The sequence below is a fragment of the Coloeus monedula genome (genome assembly GCF_965178545.1).
Source record: "Coloeus monedula genome assembly, chromosome: 8".
Classification (NCBI taxonomy): domain Eukaryota; kingdom Metazoa; phylum Chordata; class Aves; order Passeriformes; family Corvidae; genus Coloeus; species Coloeus monedula.
In genome coordinates, this window is record NC_138788.1 from 379,828 (window position 1) to 397,787 (window position 17,960).

At 56.1% G+C, this 17,960-nt stretch overlaps 2 protein-coding genes across 3 annotated transcripts in view; both read left to right on the forward strand.

Annotated features, from left to right (window-relative positions):
* Positions 1-10,529, forward strand: part of ASCC1 (activating signal cointegrator 1 complex subunit 1) — a 35,398-nt gene extending 24,869 nt beyond the window's left edge. For both annotated transcript variants that reach the window (XM_082286176.1, XM_082286177.1), the window contains exon 10: positions 9,755-10,529. In XM_082286176.1, coding sequence (XP_082142302.1) covers positions 9,755-9,871 — 117 coding nt within the window. In that variant the 3' untranslated portion in view covers positions 9,872-10,529. The remainder of the gene's footprint in view (positions 1-9,754) is intronic.
* Positions 10,530-12,589: 2,060 nt separating this feature from the next.
* Positions 12,590-17,908, forward strand: SPOCK2 (SPARC (osteonectin), cwcv and kazal like domains proteoglycan 2; the record flags this gene model as incomplete). Its single annotated transcript, XM_082286623.1, has 10 exons — positions 12,590-12,805; positions 15,211-15,265; positions 15,562-15,676; positions 15,764-15,866; positions 15,947-16,055; positions 16,132-16,251; positions 16,339-16,557; positions 17,342-17,404; positions 17,542-17,679; positions 17,763-17,908. 10 exons carry the CDS (start codon positions 12,590-12,592, stop codon positions 17,906-17,908), a joined length of 1,284 nt encoding a protein of 427 aa, XP_082142749.1.
* Between the last annotated feature and the right edge of the window lie 52 nt (positions 17,909-17,960).

Here is a 17,960-nt window from a genome sequence, read left to right on the forward strand (position 1 = left end):
TTTGATGAAACAGGAATCTGAAGTGGCATTTGAAAAATCAGTGTAGACAAAGGAGGGAAAATATCTTTGTTGGAGATTTCAGGCCTTGGAGGCAGTGTTGGAGGTTTTGGGGGAAGGCTGAGCCACTGCACTGACGAGAACGCAGTGCAGAAGGTTTGTGCTACCTTTGCGTGACAGAGATCTCTTTGGTGACCTTACCAAGACAAGGAGAAGCCTTTTTTTTTCCTCTCAGAGGTGCTCCACACCCCTCTGACTAATTTTAGCAGGAACTGTGAGTGCTGGAAGAGGGTTTATTGAGAGTTTCTGAATCCTCTTGCCCCTGCACCGCTGCAGTCCCACCCAGCCCAGCAGCTGAGCCTTTTGGAGGTTCTGTGGGTGCCTGTGCCTCCCACCCGGTGATCATCCCACCTCCTCACTTCCCGGAGATCCCTGTTGTGCCAGCAGCCAGCCGAGGCAGCATCACCTCTTTGATCTTAAGAAGACAATTTTTCTCCGTGGAGCTGGCAGGGGTTGAATTACAGCGGCGCCTTAATAGAAGGCAGGAACCCAGGGCATTAAATGCAAAAAAACCCCAGCTCACTGATTAGCAAAAGTAGGCAGTTCATCCCAAAGGTGCCATGACCCTTCTGCTGGATAATTTTCCGGGTCTGTCTGAATTAATTTACTGGCTCTGTAGCTAGACTCCTCCTCTTGGTGGTTTGGTGGGCGTAGTGAGAGGTTACAGTGATGGCAGCTCCTTGTCCTGGTATTCCCGGATGCATCTCAAGCCTCCTGCCATCTCTGCAGCAGAGCCAAAGCTCAGCTCTTAGAAACTGTTGCTGCATTTGCTGTCATAGGAGCCATGGGGATGAGGCTTCTGGGGAGAAATGCAGTTTTTGATTATTAGTTTCCTTAAGTTGTTCTGTAAGTCCCTCACATTTGAGGTGTAGGTCTGGGATCTTATCGGGTCCTTTAATTTGCTGAAAGGGTTTTTATTCTTGTCTGAAAGACGTGCAAAAATCTGTTAACCTCCAAATGTCCCACTTGTATTTGTTTCTTAGTTTGCAGAATGCCTTTCACCATAGCAACTGGGGTTTGATTTCCTGAAGCGCATGAATTTTCATGGATTTTTGATGGGGGGAACGGACCTGAAACTGTGAGCTAAAGCGAAGATTTTGCAGCGTGGCAGTGGCAGGAGCACCACTAGATTTGGCTTGTGGAGGGGGGGATCCTGCAGGGAGGGCATCTCAGCTGGACAAAGGCCTGCACCCAGCCCTGAACAGTTCTATTTGAAAAAACATCCGGCCTGACAGATTAATGTAGACTATTGCTGAATGCCACCCTCCCCACTGCTGCATCACCCTCTGGCAGCTGGGGTGGCTTTGCTCCAGTTCTATGAAGAGCTGAGGTTTCACATGGCAGCAGTCAGAGAAGGATCAGCTGCTTCCATATTCACAGAGCTGGAAACGCCGTACTCGTCCCACCCGTGGAGGTCAGGAGGGTGTTAGGGGCAGCATGAAGTACATTCTTAGGTCTGCAGGTGACACCCAGCTGGGGAGAGGCAGGAATATTGCCCATGTGAGTAGGAGGGAACAGAGCTCCAAACAGTGTTGAGAAATCAGGCAGAAACAAATGGGCAGCTGCGAACAAGGACAGATCCAGGAGGGAGCAGTGGCACCGCTGTAGGATGGAGAAGTGCCTCAATACCAGCCCCACAGGCCAGGGTTTGGCTTATGGGGTCTGCTCCAGACTGAGTCAGTCTGTGGAAACAAAAAAAAGAGGCAAATGTCTTCAAAGTAAACCTCTGACTATGCTTAGCTGAAGGATTTGTCCAGTTTTGGGTACCGTGGATGGGTGCAAAGAGCCCAGGGGGTAACAATAAGGTAATTGGAGGGGTAGAAAATGTCTGCAAGCTGGGGCTGAAAGAGTTGTTTTGAGGGTAATAAAGGGAAAGAGGGCAGCACATAGGAGAAACTCTTGAAGCATGGGAATGCTTTTGCCAGTAGTGGATGATAAAGTGATAAATAATACGCTTTAATTGCAGCAAGGTAATGTAAAGGGGAGGGTAAGGAAGCACTGCTCTGGAAGAGCTGGGAAAAGGGGGTCCTGATTGTTTTGAGGAAGCAGAGATGTTAGTCCAGGATCTGCCACCACCAAGGTCCTCTTGCCTTGGAGGAGGGGAGGATGGTGGAACTGATGACCTTCACTGGTCCTTTCTTCAGCTTGTCACTTCATGATTCCTACATGGAATGTGTGCAGAACACCCATGAGATGGCATCCGTGAACGTACCAACAAGAGCTGCTTGGCATTTACTTTGGCTCAGGAAATAAAAATATCAAAAGGAAACCTCCCATCACACACCTTGGATCTTTCTCCATGAAGTTGCTGCTGTTTCTTACGTTGGTGGTACTTTGCCAGAGAGAGATGGTTATGTTGTTTCCAAGGGACTGCACCAGTGGTTTAATTGTAAGGGATTTTCCTGTGTCATAGAGGAGAGAGCCTTGACTTGGGTATCTCCCAAGAGAGAGGCCACTGGGACTTTTATGACACAAGATTTTCTCCCTCCTGAAGTCTGCCTGCTTTATTCTTCCTGAGGGAGATGAGGTGAAAAGGTCTCTGCTGCTGCCTTTTAAATCTGCCAGAGGCTGGAAGAAAAGTAGAGGGGAAGGGCTGTGGAAGGGCTGGATGCTATATTGGGGATGGAGAGACACTCCAGAGCCAGCTGCACACTTGCAGAACAAAACCATCTGCAGCCTTGTGGCTGGTGCTGGTGGTGACAGCCCAGGTGACAACCGCCCTCCCTGTCCTTCCTACCCATCTTCCACCCTTGTGACTCTGCGCGATGTCTTTATCCTGTAACACCTCAGCGGTCTTGGAAAATGTTGGATGCCCAGCCAGCCATCCTTTTAAAAGCCGTGGAAAGGAAGCAATTGCTAATTTGGAGAGGAGTTGGGAACGCTGGGAAGAGCCGCCTCTCTGGATGAGTGCCTGCTTACCTGCTTTTCCTATGCTTCTCATGCATTATTCCTGGCAAGCTTCCAAGCACAATTAAACCTCTGACAGATAATCATTGGCGGAGTGGTGTCCAGGGTGAATAATACGGGAATCAGGTATTTCTTCTTTTGGCACCAAATTGTTTCAGAAAATGTATTTTGAAAGTCAAAAATGGAAGGAAAAAGAATCTATTCATTGAACAAACTCCTCAGATCTAGACACTTTGCCCAGTTGTGTCTCCTTCTGGGAGGCACCAGGGGCTTTGGTTTTGGGTTTGTCTGTCACAGTTTGGGGGAGGTTGGGGCATGGCTAGGAAGGGGTTTGGTGAATTCTTTGGGATGAGGAAGAAGGAGCTCTGCCAGCACCTACTGCAACCTGGGAACTATGGCAGCTGTGGAGATAACAGCCTTCTGGAGAGGTCCTGGCAGGTGTGTGTGGGAGGCTGCCGGACTGAGGTGTGTTAAGCAAGTAGATGGAATCCCAAAAGCAGGATTGGAGGCTGTGGTTTGTGCAGCAAAGGAGGTTAATCAGAAGAACTCAGATGGACAGAGTTTGCTAGAGTTCAGTGGACTCTCTTAGAGTCCATCAGTGTTTCTGAGTGTTACTTTCACATTTCAAAATTTAATTTTTGAAGATTTTTAATCTTTCCATGTTTTTGCCATTTCTTCCGTAAGTCCTTTTTGCCTGGTGCTGGTATCAGTAATCCAGCAGTTTGCTGAGGAGTCAGTGCCTTCCTGCTGTGTCTGGCATGGGAACTGCAGTTGTGCTTTGGCCAGTTGATCTGGAAGGGTGATTGTTCTCTGCTCTTCTCCAGTGTTTTCCATCCCAAGCTGTGGACGTGTTACACAAGCTTTAATTCAAATATGTCATCCCTTATGAGATGGAAAAATATCCAGGGGAGAGCGCAGAAAGTCTGCAGACAAACAGGTTTTGTTGCTCCGTGTTGAGGTACCTCTTCAGAAACGCTGCTTAATTTTTCTCCATGTTTGTCAGCGGGTGCCTGGGATTTTGTTTGTCCCTCCCCTTCCCCGAAGGGAATAACAGCACCGTAACATGCTGATTTCCAGCAGAAATCTCTTGGCTTTCCGAGCCCGTTCCCTCATTCACCACTGCTCCCGATTGGGACACGCTGGGGTTGTGCTGCTGGCGGGTGAGCTGGTGAGTGTTGTCACTTTGTGCAGAGCAGATGAAGCTGTAAAGCCTCCAGCTCCTCCGAAGCCTCCGTTTAATCTCCTGGCTGGAGCTCTCCATGCGCTGCTGTCGGCTGCTGGACCCTGATTCCCAGCACTGGGTTGTCTGTCTGAGTGATCCTCCTGCACGTGCTTTACCATGGAGGCAGAGCCCGGTGGTGCTCAGCCTGTTCCCACCCTTCCTGGATGGGATCTTGGGGTGGATAAACATCTTCCACCCAGGAGAAACAGTAGAGGAGGGATTGCTGGCATCCCATCTTCAGCATGGACCATGCAGCAGGAATGACAGTGAGCTCATCCACAGCCGTAGGCTCTTGGAGCTACGAGCTTCTTCCTCCCTGCCTTTCAGAAGTTGCTAATTTCTGTGTTCATTCCAGGTATGGAAAACAGGACTCTCCCTCAGCTCCCTGCCGAGGGCAGCCGGGTTTGTGAGGCAGATTGTCACAGGCTAATGGCATTACATGGCGCTGCTCGCCCGCAGCGCTGAGTCACTGGGGACACTTTTGTGCTGTTGATCTATAATAGCCCGGCCCAAAGGCACTGCTTTCTGTGGCTGGAGTTCACAGCAGAACTCCCCACAGTCAAGGGACGGGTGTGTGTGTGTGTGTGTGTGCACATCTGTTTTATCCCGTGGTATCGCTGCTCTTTGGTGGGAATTTTTAATCGCAAGGCATTGCAGTGAGTTGTTTCTCCCTCGGCATTTCCAGGGCTCTCAGCAGAGCTGCGTGGACTTTTTTATTAATTCAGGATGGGTCTTTTTTTTTGGCTGACCACCGTAAACGATGGAAGGCTTTAAAAACTGATCAATAATCCTGATGGTAGCGGCAAAATCCAGGCCAAGGCAGCGTGAATGCGAGCCAGAGATTACATGAAGAAAGCTTTAAATGCCTCCGATTCCCTTCCTTTCCATGGACTTACTTTGTCCTCCCTCCTTCAGTGCTTCTCCAGCCGAATCCATTAATATTTCTCATGCTTGTTGAGCCCGTGACAGGTGATTTAAAAGCCCCAGTTTGTGTTGGCACCTCCGCTCTTCATAACCAGAGCTGAAACACATCACTGCTGTTCTTACGTGGATTAGCTGTGATTTATTGCTGTTGTTCCCAGGATGGAACACAGAGGTGCTGTCTCATTCCAGGAGGGCTGTCTGTGGGAAGAGAGCCCCCCGAGGAGGACAGCTTGACAAACACCCGCGCTCGGGAACACGACATCGTTTAGGCGCCTGTTTTAACTTCTTCATTGAGGAATCATCCTCCTCCTTGCCTCAGCAAAACCTACTTTATAGGCTTAAAAAGGGGAAGAAAATGAAAAAGAGGCATCCTGGGTTTGATCTGCTGCTCTGCCTTTGATAAGGAAGTTGTTGTGGTTTTGGGGTTGAAGTTTGTACGAGCAGTTTTGGCTCAGGTTTGCAAGGAGCGAGAGGTTTGATGTGTGATTCCATCTCTCCCAAAACAAGTCTTCAGCCTGTTACCTTCCTTCAGAAAATGGTTGTCTCATCCCAAGGGAGACCTGCTGTGTAATTTGTGGGTAATCGAGGGAAACAGACCTCGAGGAAGAAGGGTTTCCAGCATCTGAACGGAATTGTCTTAAATGGGAGAAAATGGGGTCTTAGAAATGACAGTTGTGCTGCTGTCTTTTCCTGGCTCAGGATAAACAACTTTGGGGGGACAAGTGGAGGAAAACTTGCTTTCTGGGAGCTACCACAGGGCTGCCTGCCTTTCATCATTACCTGAGTGGCGTGTCCTTGGACCCAGTCCCCAGGAAGGGAGAAGGAGAGGGAGAGGGAGAAGCACTTGGGCCCACAGTAGTTTGCAGGCTGACCTGTGAAATATGGGTTATCCATCATCCAGTTCTCCTTCTCTTGGGAACTCGTGGCTTTTGGGGAGGGCGGTGTGGCTGTAGTCTGTGCTATCCCCTGCAGATCCTGGGATGCTGCTGCTGCCACTCTCCAGGCACCTGCTCTGTCCCCATGGGAGATGCAGGCATCCTCGCTGAGCATTTGGCTGTGGTTTGAAAGGCAGGGCACACCCCTGGAGCGTTTGCTTGGAGGTGCTGGGTCTGGGGTTAAAAGTTAACAATGCTCTTTCCTTATTCCATTCTAATTCAATTTGGGAAGGCAGCAGGGAGACAGAGGGCACTTAGTCCTCTAAGTGCTATTCCCTTGATGGGAGTTAGTAGCTTGCACTGCATTGGTGGTGTTGATTCTCTAAGCTGACCTTTTCCTCCATCAGGTTCATTCTCATTTATAATACTTTAAAAAAAATTCCCAACCTCCATCCTCTTATTTATTCCTTGGGCATCGAGGACATAAATCTTTCGGCGTGTTTGGATTTATAGAATTACTGTGCTTTTGCTGAGCCTCGCGTCCCACTCCAATCAAATGACACAGCTCTGCAGGCAATTGCATTTCTCCTCCCCTGCCTCCTTCCTGGCTGCTCCTGATCCACATCTCCTCGTCTCCTCGTGTTCCCTGCAGCCTTTTCAGGGAAAGCTGGGCCCTTGGCAGCCGCAGGAAAGGACAGGAAGGGGAGTCAGCCATTCTTCGGGTTATCAGCAGTTGCTTCTGAAGGGCAACAACCTCCAGGTACCTTCTTTCCTGGTGCAGAATAAAAAATGCTAAGATGCTTTTCCAGGAGGCATTTAATCAGCTACGCTCCAGGCCTCCTCCAAAACCAGAGCGTTTCCGTGGTGGCTGGGGAGAGGGGGGAGTTAAAAATATCTTTCTTGGCTCTACTTGGCTTCTCCTCAAGATAAATAGAAGTGAAAGTCAAAAGCAGAGGCTTGGCTCTCTGCAATCTCTTCCCAAGTCCCCAGGGACCCGAGTGCAGGATGCTTTAGTGATGGGAAGCCACCTCCTGGTGTTTCAGAGGTCTTGGAGGATGATGCTGGAGGGGTCTCTCTCCACACTGCTTGAGGCAGGTCTCAAGATTTGCAGTGATCTCCGTGCCTGGTCCGGTGGCTTCTGTCGTGGGAAGCCTCAGGGAGCACAGGAGCATCAGTGAGAAGCCAGCCTGAAACCAGAGCAGAAAAAAGTGTCTGTGGTTGTCCTCTAAATCCTGTAGCATGTTTACTCTCAGAAAGTACAGCCACATTACCAAAAATCAATAGTTCTAGCAGCGTTCCTCCCTGGGAAACACACAGCTGCTCGAACACACGGGAGGTGGTGAATCTTATAAAAGCCAAGGGAATACAAAGTGCTTTGGTACAAGGGCTTTGCTGCACTTCTAGCAGTGTACAAATGGACGGCCCTTGACCTGGGCAATGCCTTCTGGGGCTTCCCAATCATCCTTCTGCTCTAATGTGCCTGAGGCTGTGAGGCAAGAGGGGCTCGGGGAAGGTTTGTCTCATTAAGTAATTTTTGCTTTGAAGTACATGTGTTTAGTGAGAAAAACAGGTTGTGGTGTGCAGCTACAATACAAACAAGACTCTTCCTTTGGTTATTTTGTGGAAAGGTTTGACTTCTAGCGCTGGCACATCCCAGCATTTCATTTGTTTTCTTCATAGAATCCTGGAATGGTTTGGGTTGGAAGGGACCACCTTAAAGACCACCTTGTTCCATCCCTCTTGCCATGGACAGGGACACCTTAGACCAGGGTGCTCCAAGTCCTGTCTAACCTGGCCTTGACCACTTCCAGGGACAGGGCAGCCACAGCTTCCCTGGGCACCGTGTGCCAGCGCCTCCCCACCTCACAGGGAGGAATTTCTTCCTAGTATCTGAATCGTGCTCCAGCAGTCCTTGTCCCATGACTCCATGCCCTTGTCCAAAGTCCCTGTCCAGCTCCCTTGGAGCCCCTTTAGGCACCGGAGGGGGTCCTCTTCAAACCCTGGTACTCCTTGCTTACCAGCGCACCTACCACTCCCTCTGCTAGGAGTCAAGAGAGAGGTGATTTCTGCTTTTCCTGGGTGGAGACTGCTCTATGAGGGAAAGGGATGCCAATGCCAACAGCCTCTGTGACAGGGACAGGTGTTAAGGCTTGGGCTGGGTGGGCACAGTGGCAGAGCACTGCAGGGAGACCTGGACAGGAGGAAACCATGCTTCCTTCTGGGGTCAGCCAAAACAAAAAGAGAAAGGTGACCAACCCCTTTTTACTGCCATCTCTTATTAATGAGACATTTTATCTAAGTCCTCCAACATGAACAACACAGGCTTTTGGGAACATAATTAATCTTTAATTGTATAAATCTTTAATTGTATGAAATGGAGTTTGTGTGGCTGTCGTCATTTCTCTTCTTTCTTTTCCTCCTCTCCCGGTATGAGATGCTTCCTTAGCACAGCTCCTTTTCTGCAGGCTGCTCTTTAGGGCAGTGACCCCGTGGAGCCACCACTCACAGTGTCCCTTGAGGCCACGCTGCTGCCCTGGGGTCTCTTGCTCTGCCCCAAGACAGGCAGGGAATCACTTTCCCTATGGCACTTCTCCTTTGTGGAGTGACAGCAAACCCAGGAATTGTCCTGAAAGAAATCTAGCTGGTCTCCTCTGGAAGAAAGGGTATTTGCAAAATAGAATACTCTTGGGAGAACCAACAAAAGAGCAGTTGTGCCCAAATCGGTGCCAGGCAGAGCCAAATGCCTCTTTGGAGGAGGTGAAGTGCAGCCTTTCAGATGCTAAGTAGGTATTTGGGATTTCAGTCATTCCCTCTATGGAGGAATTGATGCACCATTGGCTCTAGGAGGATTAATGTGTTGGCTTTCCTTCATGCCTTCTGTAAGGGCAGGAAGGGCTGTGGGACTGTCTCAAGCCCGCGCCTGCAGGGACAGATAGAAAACTGAATAGGAGACAGATGGAATGGACATTTGGGAGATCTCCAAGGTGGGGAGAAGTCACCGCTCAGGTTCTCGGTGACTCTCAGCGCTCCGGTTAAACAGAGCTTCAAAATTAGCATCTCCAGCGAGCAGCTTTTCCTGAGGCACAGCTGATGTTCCCAGGTAGAGCAATTTCCTGCGGCTTAATGGAACGGGAGGAGCACTTTACGCTTGGACACGATGCTTTTCCAGCAATAAGTTCTTGTAAGAAATTCTGATGTCATTTTTTTGGTCTGCTTCGTAGATTGGATTAATGGGCAGGGACACGCCCCCCCGGGCGCCGGAGTTGGCTTGCTTTCCTTAATTTGCACTCAAGTCTTTGCCGAACAAAGACGGATTTGTTGAACAAAGCGGGGTCAGTGCTGGGATGAGGAGCCTTGTGCTTCCAGCCTGCTAGTTTGAATTAGGACTGAGCTGTAACTGTTAAGTCCTGCGTCCTGTGGCCTGGATTGGTGCAAACCTCCTGGCCTCAAACCTTGCTCCTGCAGAGCCTGCGACCTCAAGAGCCACCCGGGGGTGGTGCCTCCAGAGCAGTGAACAGCCTCCCCACGCTCCCTCAGTGACACAGGCAGCGAAATAGGGGAGGTTTGAGCAGCTGCTGCTGTGGATAAAAAGAGTTCAAGCGCAGTCTTTAGTGGGAAGAATAACGTAAAGAACAGTTTCATTTAAAGGCAAAACAGATCTGTGAGCAGAGGCTTTTGACAGGGCCAGCTCCTTCCAGAGAGTCATGGGCCAGCTGCAGGCTCCACTTCTCTGGTGCCCTTCAAGTGGTTTTTTTCTTCTTCTTTTCAGCTCTTCGAGAACTTCCACTTCGGGGAGGTGCAGCTGGACTCGGTGCGTCTCTCCCAGAGGTTCTCCTCGGACGCCTCTGGCTACTACGCGACATCTGGGCAGCTGTGCTTCTCCTGAGGCGGCTGTAGCGGGTCTGCTCTGTGCATGATCCCGCAGTGAAGTGTTTTGTAGGACATGAATCTTGGATGGGAACCTGGAAACTCCCAAGCAGGGATGCCTCCTGACTCCTCCAAAGCATGGGAGCCACGGCATTTCCCTGCAGCTTTTCCCACGTGTATTGCCTGCCTTTTCCTTGGGAGGGCAACCCCCAACCTGGGGGTTGCCAGGGTCCTTCCTCCTCCTTTCCCCAAAATGTCATGAAGTTGCCTGTGATGTCTGTGGATTGCTGGTTTTCCAAGAAAACAACTAGAACTGGGGCTTTTGGGGCATCGCCAATGTTTAAATGTGGCTTTTTGTCAGAAGAAGGAAGTTTGTTCTTAAAATAAGTATTTAAAATCCAGGAGAGCTTTCCCGGAGCACGATTTAACGATATTGAGGTCAGGCATTGCTTGGATCTCCAGCAGCGTGCCTGTGTGATGTAGATCTCCAAATAAATTAATTCCCTTCAAAAGCAAAGTGTTTATCTCCTGTTGCATTGATAGTTTCTGTAATTAAACTTCCAGCACAGCACATAACTATGATAATAAGAATGCATTGATGGTTAGAGCTCTTTCCAGTGACCGTTTCGGAGCATGTCAAAAAACATATGCCTTGTAGGTGGTTTCTCCATTAAAAGCAGCACCAAGCTCTTTGATTCCATTGTGAATCCTTCCGAGATCTCAAGACAACGTCGTTTTTTCCTGTAAATCTCCACATTTGGTAAAAATAGTGGCACAGGCTTTCAACTTGCCCTAGGATGAGCGCTTTGAAAAATGGAAGGTGCTGGTGCTTGGGTGTTCTGTAACAAAACAGGTGCTGCTGCCCATTCCTCGTTGCTTCCATGGATATGGGATCATGCTGTGTTAGAGGTGGAGAGTGTCTCAGCCAGGGATAGGGGTGCTCGAGCAGAACCCACATGTCCTAGTGATCATTTCTAAGAGGTCTTCACCCCACTTCCTCCCTCCAGAGTGAGCTGGGAGTGTGGCCGTGCACCAACAGCAGTGGAAGTCATTCAGGAATTGGGATTGCTTTTCTTTTTCCCCCCAAATGTATTGCTGTTTATGTTTCCCAGACCAAATTGCCTGTCTGCTTTCAAGCCTGCCTGCCAGGCAGTCAAATCATCTGTGCTTTCACAGGGTGCCCTTGCTTGTACCCAGTTACAGCCACTGGGCTTTTTGTGTCCTTTTCCTCGGAGCCGGAACGCCTTTGTGCTCTCTGAAAGCCGCCTTCCAAATGGTTCCCTTGGGGAGCAGAGCACCAGCACACACTCACAGGGAGGTGCTGAGAGCACTTAACACCGGTTGCTGTCATCTTTCCGCCAGCCTGAAGAGGTACTTGGCAAATCTCTTTGGAACAGACCCGGGAGCTGCTCACGCAGCCACCAGGAAAGGGGAGATGCACCTTGGGAAGCTTCTGCCTCATGAGTTTTTAACGACTCTCACCAAGAAGTTGAGGCAAACACGGATATTTAACAATTGGAGCATACTCCTCCTCTTCCCACTTGTGTAAACATGTTTTAGTGACAATTCTTTTGGAAGTTGGTTGAATTTCGCTGGTAAGCAGCCTATCCCACTGCTCTAGCCTGGCACAGCAAAATTCATTTCACACCTCCTTCCCCAGGCAGAATTAAGGATTCTGATCTTTTCCCTGTCATCAGTGGGGCTTGCTGGCAGTTCTCCTTCCCATCCTGAGGGTCCTGCCAGGGAGAAGAGAATCTGGATGTGTGCTGTGGCATCCCCGGCTGAAGCTGTGAAGGAGCTGCAGCTGGGGTGAGTTGTCACTTGTTGCCTATCCTGATTTCCCACCCCGCTGAGTAGAGGGAAAAATCCAAAAGCAAAACCTTGGGATAGGGGTGGGAGTCTTCCCTGGAGCCCTAAAATGCTGTGCTGGGATGGCCAAGGAATGGGGACCGCAGTGTGGGCATCACAGGGAGAGGGGTTGGAGGATGGTAATTGCAGGGTGGGGATATGGCAGGGACAAGGGGCTGTAGGATAGGGGTGCAGTAGGGACTGGGAATGCAGGATTGGGGATACAGGTTGGAGATGTGGAAGGAATGGGGGATGCAGGGTGGATACATGGTACGAATGAGGGATGTGGGATGACTGGTGCTGGATGGGGACGTGGCAGGGGATACAGGATGGGGGATGTCAGATGGGGACCTAGCAGGGACCAGGGATGCTGGATGAAGGATGTAGGATGGGGGATGCAGGAGAGAGATGTGGCAGGGATGCAGGATGAGAAGGTGGCAGGGACCAAGGAACGCAGGACATTGGATGTGGGATGGAGACTGGGTAGGGACCAAGGATGCGGGAAAGGGGTGGGGGGGGGGGGAATGCAGGATGGAGACGCGGTAGGGACAGTAGTGCAGGACGAGGAGTGCGTGATGAGGACTTCAGGATGGGGGTGTGGCAGGGAATGCGGGATGCAGGATGAGGGGCGCGGGACGGGGACAGGTCAGGGACGGGGGTGCAGGATGGGAACGGAAGGGGGGCCGGTGCCGCGGCCGTGCCGTGCGGTGCCGGCGGCTCCCCCGCCCCGGTGCCGGCGCGCAGGTGCGGCGGGCGCGGCGGAGGCCCCGCCCCGGCCCTCCCGCCGGTGCCGCCCGGTGCCGCCCCGCGGCCGCACTCGCCGCCGGCGCCTCCCCGTGCGCACCGCACCGCTCCGCACCGCGCCCGCTCCCCCCGGCGCTGCGGCAGCATGCGGGGCTGCGGCGGGCGCCGCGCCCTGCTGGCTCTGCTGGCCCTGCTTCTGCCCGCCGCCGCCGCCGGCCCCGGGCCCGCCGCCGGCCCCGCCACCGGCCCCGGGCCCGCCGCGGCGGGGGAGAGCCCCGGCAATTTCATGGAGGACGAGCAGTGGCTCTCGTCCATCTCCCAGTACGGCGGCAGGATCAAGCACTGGAACCGCTTCCGAGACGTGAGTCCGCGCCGGCAGCGGGGCGGGGGGGGACGGGACGCGCTGCCGGGCACCGGGAGCCCCCTCCCCGCACTCCCCGCCCCGCCGCTGCGGCTGCCGCAGCGCGACCCTCCCCGGCCCCGGCCCCGGCCCCGGCCCCGTCGCGGGTGCCCGGGGATGCTCGGCGGTGCCCGCGTCCCGCCGCGGCCGTGGGCGGCTGCCGGCCCCGGTACCGGGGGGATGCTTACCGGCTCCGGCAGCGCCGCTGCCTCCCTGCCCGTCGCCAAAGCTGCGTGGCTTATGCCAATGCCTCCATGGCCAGGGCTTGATGCCAAAGCGATCCTCTCTGGTGACCGGGGGTGCTGTCCCCTGCACCCTCTCCCCGTGCCCTACATGGGGGTGCAGGAAGGGCCCGCCCGCCCTTTGCGGGGGCTGCGCCGTGGCCTCAAACCCTCGGTGACAGCCCAGCCCGTGTCAGGGCGCGGGCATCCTCCCGGACTCCCGCTCCCCCGAGCCGCGCCGGCTGTCCCCGGAGCCCCGCGCGGTGCCGCAGCCGGGGCCGGCCCTGCCTCCGCGGCGTGGTGACCCCTGAGGATGTGGGGACGCGAAGCAGGGAGGATGAGGATGCAGGCACTGCTGGGGGAGCGCTGGCACACCTGGCACGCCGGGCTCAGGATCCTGTCACCCCTCGCTGTTACGCAGCCCTTGCGAACAGCCTCGATGGCATTTAGCTCCAGCCCTTAATTTTATGGGGCAGTCGGGGTTTTTCCTGGGCTCGTTTTACACCTCCAGCTCGTGTCCTCCAGGGTGGGGGACATGGTGCTGCAGCCCCATCCTAGGGAGACCCAGGACACCTGCAGCAGCCGGGCGGGGAGGGGGCACACCCCGAGCCGCCCTCCCACCCCGAGTCAGCCCCTCTGGTCTTTGTTCAGATGCGCACTCGGGTTCACCTTGGCAGCGAGGATTGGATGGATGGATGCATGGATGGATGGATGGATGGATGGATGACAGCAAGGGAGATGTGCCCATCGCAGGGCAGGGTGGGGGGCACCACCCCCCAAATAAACCAGTTAGGGGGGGCAGAGCACGGGTGAGGGTGCAAAGGTGTAAATTCCTCCCCTGGAGACCCCTGCCCACAACACCCCCGCTGGCCAACGCCAGCGCTGGGCACCTGGGACCTCGGATGGCTGCGAGTGCTCGAGGGGAGCACGTGCGGACGTGCCTCCATGGCACTGAGCATCCCCGGGGGGGTTCAGGGCCGAGGGATCCCCATCCCTGTGGCATGGCATGTGGGGCCCACCCTGCTGTGGCACGGCTGCCACGCTGGGGGGGCTGCAGCCCTGCTGGCGGTTAGCTTGGATTAATAAGCAAATCCATGGATTTGTGGGGTTTTCGACTGAGCAGCATGGGTGGGGGGATGCACGGGGAGGAGGCCGGCGGCCGTGGTGAGACCCGCGCCGCAGGGAGCTGCCGGGTGCCGCAATGTTACCAATCGCGGCACGGGAACGCGGCTATCGATTGCGGTGCAAACACCGCCGTGCTGAAGCGATCCCACTCCAGAGCTGCCTCCCGTGCCGCTGCTACCAGCTGCCATCCCAAACCCTGCCTGCCCTCCCCGGGGCAGCAGGGATGCTCCTGCCTTATCACAAAGCCCACCCTGGAGCATCCCGTGGGGCGGGTGGTGCTGCCTGCTGGGAGGGTTTGAATCCCTGCTACTCTCCCACAGCCCCCGGATGCTTTCGGGGTCCTGTGGGAGCAGTTCTGCCTCCCCAGGCAGTGATATCCATCTTGGCCCACTCCTGCTGGGCTCACGATTGAAGAATCAGGGTGGCAGCACTGTGGGGATCCCATGAGGGCCTCACTGGTCTCCCAAGGGCTTCCTCCACCCGATGCATTTCCATCCCTATTCCCTGGCTTCCCCTGGCTGATGGGGGAAGGCTTTATCCTGTGTAAAGGCTCTCCAGGATTACAGGTCTAAAGCCAGAGATGGGGGAGCACATTGGTGGTCGGTGCCAGTGATATCCAGGGCTACTGGGGAGAGCTTTGGGCACCGGAAGGTCGGGGTGCCCCACTGGCACGGGGTGCCTGTCACCGTGGGTGGGTTGGGGTTGGGAGCTGGGCTTTGGGCTGTCCCAGAGCTGACGGTGGGCACTCTCTCTCTCTCTCTCTCTCTTTTTTCTCGGTGCTGGCTGGGCCATCTCGCTGCCGTGCTGCCAGGAGGTGGAGGTGAGCCTCGAGGGGCTACCCAGGGGGTGACACCCCGCTTTTGGGGGGAGGCTGCTCCCTGTCCCTGCCCTCCCGCTGTGGGGGTGCCCAGGGGGTGTGTGCAGCGGGAGCCTCTCCGAGCCGGTGGCCCCGAGCGGGGTGATGGCATGCCTGGCCCGGTGTCACCTTTCCTGCCACCTGCACTCATGCAGGCTCTCCCCAATTTGCAGGATGACTACATCAAGAGCTGGGAGGACAACCAGCCCGGGGATGAAGGTACCGCTGAGATGGGTTTGGGATGGGGCACAGTGGGCTCGGTGCCAGCCAGTAGGGGCGGGGCGGGGAGGAGGTCACACTTTCTGCTTGCACCCCCCGGGCTTTTCCCTTCCGGCTGGGAGCGGTGGTGGGGCTGGTGCGAGCCGGGAGGCAGCAGCTGGTGCCGGGGCGGCTGCCCAGCTGAGGCCTGAACGGCGCTTTGTGCAGGGCCGGCTGGTGGCCAGCGCTGCCGGGGCTACCCTGGAGGGTCCCCGCCTGCCTCCCCCGCCTGCCCCAGTCCTTCTCTGCCCCCCCAGCCCTGGACACCACCAAGGACCCCTGCCAGAAGGTGAAGTGCAGCCGGCACAAGGTGTGCGTGGCGCAGGGCTACCAGCGCGCCATGTGCATCAGCCGCAAGAAGCTGGAGCACAGGTAGGAGTGCGGCGAGGCCGGGGCCGAGCCGGTGGCAGGAGGAAGGGGGGCCGCGGCGGGGACTCAGCACCCTCTCGCCCCGTGCAGGATCAAGCCGCCGGGCCCCAAGGCGCACGGGGGCTGCAAGCCCTGCCACGCCGCCCCGGTGGCCGCCGTCTGCGGCTCCGACGGCCACACCTACAGCTCGGCGGTAAGGACAGCGGCATCCGCCGCGGGGACGGGGCCCCCCGCCCTGTGTCCCCCCGCCGACGTCCCGCTGCCGCCCCGCAGTGCAAGCTGGAGCAGCAGGCGTGCCTGGCCAGCAAGCAGCTGACGGTGCGATGCGAGGGGCAGTGCCCCTGCCCGACCCCGCACAGCCCTGCCGGCGACAGTAAACAAGGTGAGCGGGGTGCGGGGCACCGCGGGACTGTCCCCGAGCTCTGCCCGGCCTCACACTGCCCCACTGGACCCCCCAGAACTGTGCACCGGGCAGGATCTGGCCGACCTGGGTGACCGCCTGCGCGACTGGTTCCAGCTCCTGCGTGAGAACGCCAAGCAGAACGGCTCCAGCGGGCTCCCTGCCAGCCCCACCACTGGTACGTGTCCCCGGCCATGCAGGGAGGGGACGTGGGGTGCTGTCCCTGGGGTGGCCGGGCAGCCACGGGCCTCATCCTGCCCTGCAGCGCTGGAGAGGAGCGTGGCGGCCACCTGCAAGGAGGCGGTGGGGTGGATGTTTGCCCGGCTGGACACGAGCGGGGATCTGTTCCTGGAGGCGGCCGAGCTGGCTGCCATCAACCTGGACAAGTACGAGGTGTGCATCCGCGCCTTCTTCAACTCCTGCGACACCTCAAAGGACGGCCGTGTCTCTGCTCCCGAGTGGTGCTTCTGCTTCTGGAGGGAAAGTGCGTCAGGGCAGGGGGGAGACGGTGCTGTGGGGACTGGAGCTGGACACTGCGGGGTCGGGAGGATGCACCCCGTGGGGCTGGGGGGTCCATGGCCTGGGGGGTGCGTGCCATGGGCTGGGGAATCCATGCTGTGGGATTGGGGTTGTGTACCATGGTGTTATGGGGGATCCATGCTGTGGGACTGGGGGGTGGGGGATGTACATCATGGGATTGGAGTTGGGAGTGGGGGATGTACATCATGGGGCCATGAGGAATCCATGCTGTGGGTTAGGCGTTAGGGTGTCTGTGGGAGGGATGTACATCATGGGGGGAAGGGTGTATGTCATGGGGTAATGGGCAATCCTTGCTGTGGGTTTGGAGTATCTGTGGGATGTTTGCCTTGGGGGAAGAGGTACACCACAGGGTTTGGGGGGGCTGGAAACCATGGTGGGGATGCGTGCCGTGAGTCATGGGGAAGCACATCTTGCGTTAAGGGGGATGTGCACCATCGGGGATGTACAGCATGGGGTCAGGGGGATGCACACTCTGGAGGTGGGGGGATGTACTCCATGGGTGAGGGCGGGTGCACATCATGGGGATGCACACCGTGGGGAATGCATGTTGTGGGGTCTGGGGGGATGCACTCCATGGTGTTGGGAGCATGCACACTATGGAGTTGGGGGGGATGCACACCACAGGGATGAATGCTGTAGGTTTGGGGGCGCACACTGTGGGGTGAGGGGTTGCCCGCCATGGGGGGGCTGCATGCCCACCCTAAGAGCAGCATGTGGCATTGCTGCAGAGCCGCCCTGTCTCAGGGAGCTGGAGAAGATCCAGATCCAAGAAGCAACCAAAAAATTGCCGGGTGAGTGGGGCAACCCAGGGCCCTTTCCCCCAGCAGTGCCCCGCACAGCCGGGCTGGGATGAGGATGGGGAGCTCCGAGGGGGGGCTCTGGCACTGCACGTCTTTGGGGGGGGTGGGGGGCCATCGCTTCCCCACAGGCACCTTCATTCCCAGCTGCGATGAGGATGGCTACTACCGGCGGGCACAGTGCGAGCCAGGCGGCGGCGAGTGCTGGTGCGTGGACCAGCACGGGGCTGAGCTGACGGGCACCCGCGGCCATGGCAGCCCCGACTGCGGTGAGAGCTGCGGGGAGCCCCCGCCTGGGGACGGGGCTGCAGCCCCGGGACCGCCCCTGAACCTCTGCCCCTCGTCCCCGCAGATGAAGCAACGGGGTTTTCGGGCGACTTCGGGAGCAGCGTGGGCTGGGAGGACGAGGAGGAGAAGGAGCCGGAGGAGGCGGGCGAGGAAGGCGAGGAAGAGGAGGGCGAAGCGGGCGAGGGCGACGACGGCGGCTACATCTGGTAGAGGAGCAGGAGAGCCCGGTGGGCGTCACGGCCGGGAGGCAGCCCCCAGCTGG